This window comes from Corylus avellana, chromosome ca9 (assembly GCF_901000735.1).
Source record: "Corylus avellana chromosome ca9, CavTom2PMs-1.0".
In the NCBI taxonomy this organism is placed as follows: Eukaryota; Viridiplantae; Streptophyta; class Magnoliopsida; order Fagales; family Betulaceae; genus Corylus; species Corylus avellana.
The window spans coordinates 2,004,227-2,008,898 of NC_081549.1; the positions used below are offsets into that span (position 1 = coordinate 2,004,227).

At 34.4% G+C, this 4,672-nt stretch overlaps 1 protein-coding gene across 1 annotated transcript; it reads left to right on the forward strand.

The window, feature by feature from the left end:
• The first annotated feature begins 2,391 nt into the window (after window positions 1-2,391).
• On the forward strand, window positions 2,392-3,677 carry LOC132192226 (protein TERMINAL FLOWER 1-like). Its single transcript, XM_059607500.1, has 4 exons — window positions 2,392-2,589; window positions 2,748-2,809; window positions 3,139-3,179; window positions 3,288-3,677. The coding sequence occupies exons 1-4, from the start codon at window positions 2,392-2,394 to the stop codon at window positions 3,503-3,505; spliced, it is 519 nt and encodes a 172-aa protein (XP_059463483.1). The 3' UTR covers window positions 3,506-3,677.
• The last annotated feature ends 995 nt before the right edge of the window (window positions 3,678-4,672 follow it).

Sequence of the window (4,672 nt, forward strand, 5' to 3'; positions counted from 1 at the left end):
TCGAGCAATGGCCTGCACTGTCTGAGGAGTATGGTGGTGGCGATCGATAAAGGTTGAGATGTGAGGGAATGATTCTCAGAGTTTTGTGTTAACTGTTATGGTACATTTGACTAATGACATTTACTAGTTAATAAATTATTTTTCGATCCAAACCACTTAATAGATTCTCTTGTGTTTAATCTCCCCGCAATCATCTTGCCTTTCCTATTTTGTTCAACGTCGTGCTTTGGCTGTGTATGGTACAGTACTTATAAGTGTTGAATTTCAGAAAAATAATAATGAATATATTTAAATGGACTAAAACTCATTAATTTAAGCATGTGCTCGAGTCACGTAGCTTGGGCACGTGGGGTTCAAGTGTCTTTTCTCATATATATATATATATATATATATATATGAAGTTGTACATTGTGTGAATTAAAATAACGGAAAAATGAAAAATTAATCCTTGTGGTTTGTCTGATTTACAATTAAGTCTTTGTTGTATTAAAATAAACTCAAAAGTTTTCGAAGTATGTCAAAAAAATAATTTAGTCCCTATAGTCAAATTCTGTCAACCAATTTAACAGATTCCGTTAGTATGACATTGACTTTAATATGACAAGTATCACAATTTTATTGGTTATAACGTTTCATGTTATTATAATCTGTTAAGTCAGTAAACAGAATTTGACCGTAGGGACTAAATTATTTTTTTGACATATTTTAAGATCTTTGAGTTTATTTTGATATTATAAGGTGTTAATTATAAATCAAATAAATTATAAGGACCGAATTTACATTTTCCCCTTAAAATAAAGATTTCTTATAAGTGAGGTGTCCGAATTATGGGAAACCAAATTGTAATTTGCTTTGGGAGGGGGAATTAAACAAGTTTGACTGTTGCCAAATGTCAAATACTGAACAGGTGGCCGGACACGTCTACAAATGCAATGAAGGGTGACAGACGTATGATGGGTAACAGAAGGGTGTTTTGTATGGATTTTGTATTTTCTGTAATCGCGATTTTCTGCACTACTTAGCTACTACAAAGTACAAACGCTACCCCTACCAGTATATATAGGTTTACAGATCATCTGGCCGGCCAGGGCCGGCGGAATACATTTTGAGAATATTTAACACCATAAGTAGTGAGGTATATTTTTTTATATTTAAATATTAATTAAATAATATTTATATATATATATATTTTTTTTTTCTAATTAAAAGAGGGGGGAGGGGCGACCAGTGTAGATTTCCCCCCTGGGCGTGACCATAGGGGCCCCCCCTCGCCATGGAATGTCCGGTTTGAGCCATAGCTACTGCCTAAGCGGCGAGCCCGTCACCACAGCCCCACAAAGGTGCGAGTTGGTAAAGCCCAGAATTGAGCACGCACTACTACCGCAAGCGGGTTCGAACTCGTGCCCCTGGAGGGGGGGGTTTACCCGGCTACTTTACCATCTCGACTACCACCTTGGTGGTATAATATTTATATTTTAATATAGTAAAGATGTTGTCTTAAACTTTTTTTACGCTTCGGTTCTAATATCATTTTAAATATATTAAAATAAAAAATAAAAAAAAGAAGAAGAAAGAGAGAATGGAAGCATGTAAATACTACATTGTATTAAAAAGTATGATGCGTTAAAAACAATGTTACAAATAGTCTCTATAAATAGAGAACATAAGAGTGGTGAATAAGAAACTCTAAAAGAATAATAATAATAATATTATTCTAACAGTATAATACAATATTTTTATTTAAAAATCACTATTCTCACTTTTTGGAACGCAAAATTACTAATTAAGTTTTTATATTTAAAACATTCTACATTCTTCTTTCCATTCAATTTAATTAGATTGATGTTGGACCTTGGAATACATATTGGAGACAAAGATTTTTCACATTCGTGTTCTACTGACATTGCCACCCTCGAGAAAGTTATGCATATTAGACTTTCATCATGAATGTGAAAATGAGAAAGTAAGTAAGTGAACATTACATAAGAAGAAATGGAATGACTACTGCATCTCTAAGCTGGGAATAGTGAAAGTAAACAAATAAATAATATTTTAATTGAAAAAATAAAAATTTAACAAATAAAATGCTAAGCTAAATGCAAATTGTTATAAAAAAATCGGTAGTTAAAGTAGAAAAATGTATTATTTAACTAAATTTTAGTTAAATATTTGTTGAACCGAATGGAAATAAGTACGATTATGTCTCAAAATGCATCGGTGGAGTCGGCCCTAATGTCCTATATTCTATTCTTCTATACACAAAAATCTAAGGCCACGTTGTAGCTCAAATGACTTGCAGGGTACTTTAAAGTAGCATATATATATATATATGCTGCTTCCACTCTCAGGCCCAGTAATTAACAAATATTCTCTCCTTTTCTCCCACGTCCAATGGAAGGAATTTCAGAACCTCTGATTGTTGGGAGAGTCATAGGAGATGTTCTTGATTCTTTCACGCCAACCATAAAAATGTGTGTCATTTACAACAACAAGCAAGTCTGCAAGGGGGTTGAGCTCCTTCCTTCCTCAGTGACCACCAAACCAAGGGTTGAGATTCAAGGAGCTGATATGAGATCTTTTTTCACACTGGTATTTTTTTTTTATAATCCACACTGGTATTTATATAGTACTCCTGGAACTCCCCTTTTCCTTTTCATTTCTCTTTTAATCTTTTATATATATACGTTGCTTTATATATATATATTATTATTAAACTAGTCTTGTTGATATTATTTGTATTATTGCAGGTCATGACGGACCCAGATGTTCCTGGCCCTAGTGATCCTTATTTAAGGGAGCACCTGCACTGGTACCATAATCCGTGTCAAACAAAAAACTAAATAAAACAAAAAAAAAAAAAAAAGATTTTATGCGCATGATCATGATCTCCACCATGCAGTTGCTAGCAAGATATGCATCATTTCAATTAGAGACAACCGCAGATTAACTTTGTTGCACTATAACATATTTGTTTATGCTGCTATATTAAAGTTTTGCGTAGCTATAATTGGAATATAATCTAATGTGTTGTATAATTAACGAGTTTATATGATAAAAGAAAAAAAAAATGAGACTTTTTGCAATATAAGCTTAAAGTAAGAGAGAGAAGTAGCTAACAGTTTGAACAACATGTTACAGGATAGTCACAGACATCCCAGGCACAACAGATGCCACATTTGGTATGTTCATGTCTCTGTTCCATATACAGTAAAGAAAAAGAGAGTTGCAGAGATAGGGTACTGATGTATAAGTTTCATCTTTCGGTGGGTTTTGAATATGCATGGCAGGAAGGGAGGTTGTGAGCTATGAGATTCCAAAGCCAAATATAGGGATCCACAGGTTTGTGTTTGTTCTGTTCAAGCAGAAACGAAGGGAGTCAGTGAACCCACCTTCTCCCAGGGATCACTTCAGCACCCGAAGTTTCGCAGCCGAAAACGATCTCGGCCTCCCAGTTGCTGCTGTTTATTTCAATGCACAGAGAGAAACAGCCCCAAGAAGACGCTAATTATTAACTGAAGCCCCCCCAAAAAAACTCCATGCTAGTGCAGTAGCCTATTAGAATAAAAAGTGGAGTTCTCATCAGCTAAGGCTTTGTTCATCATGCGTTAGATCTCTTTTTCTAAATTATGTAACTCAAATAACTTGTACAAAAGGATCATCACTGATCGCCTGCTTGTGTTGACGCTGTCATTGTTTGCTTTCCATTAAAAGCTAGCTGATGAATTTGTGGCACTATTGCTGTCTTATAAATTAGCTTCATTGGTATTGCCGCACAACATACTAATTAAGTACTTTTCAAGCAAGAAACGCAGGCAGCAGGTGTTTGAGTACTTGCGTTTTTAATAAGTGCGATTTTAATGTTTTTGAAATCGTAAAGACGTTTGGTAAAATATGTTAAAAAATATTTTTTTACAAATATTTGTTATGTGAAATCGCAATTTTAGTTTAAATTCGCGTTTTTACAAATAAGCACCCATTAGTATGCTTATAGAAATCGCAGATTATTTTCCTATTTTATATTAAGTGTTACATTTTGCGACATCTTTTAAAAACACAAATTATTCTTGTAAAATCGCAATCCTAAACACACTCTTAATTAAATTAGATAGGTCAATCCTAACTCGATCCATTTAATTAAATAAGTCGCACTTCTCAATCCTTATCTACTAATTTCTTGTTGAGTTTTCAAATGCTAAGCTCTTTCTTATCCCTGGTTAATTTTGTGCATGGTCCTTTGATCGTCTAGTTGTGTGACTTGTGTCAAATTTTAAAAACGAATTTAGGAAGGTGAAGCAACCAAATATTGTTCATGCAAGCGGCCTTTTCGAAGCTTTTGACTCATGCCAGTTTAGGGTTTTGGCTTCATTAGTAGACTACTGTACGTTACATGGTTCAAGCTTGAGGAAAAGTAAGGCCAGGGGCATCCGAATCACAGAGGCAATCATTTCGCATCTTCCTGTTTTTCGGAATCAAATGTCGGATACGGCTTTAATATTAAAGCTGTTCGGGTGATGTTTTTGAAACGTGATAGTTTACCATATATGGGAATATAGTTTTCATGCATATATGCGAAACGTAAATTTTGCTGTAAATTTATCTAATGGTATTACTGAGCTGGAAATGTCTTATTCCGAAAACCTAAAAGCCATCACTCGATCGGCACACTTAGCGT

Bases quoted from the DNA above. Each gene is read 5' to 3' on its own strand.
- LOC132192226 (XM_059607500.1), top strand. From the start codon at position 2,392: ATGGAAGGAATTTCAGAACCTCTGATTGTTGGGAGAGTCATAGGAGAT. The intron at 2,810-3,138 runs GTACCATAATCC...AACATGTTACAG, and splicing joins TTAAGGGAGCACCTGCACTG to GATAGTCACAGACATCCCAG. The intron at 3,180-3,287 runs GTATGTTCATGT...TATGCATGGCAG, and splicing joins CACAACAGATGCCACATTTG to GAAGGGAGGTTGTGAGCTAT.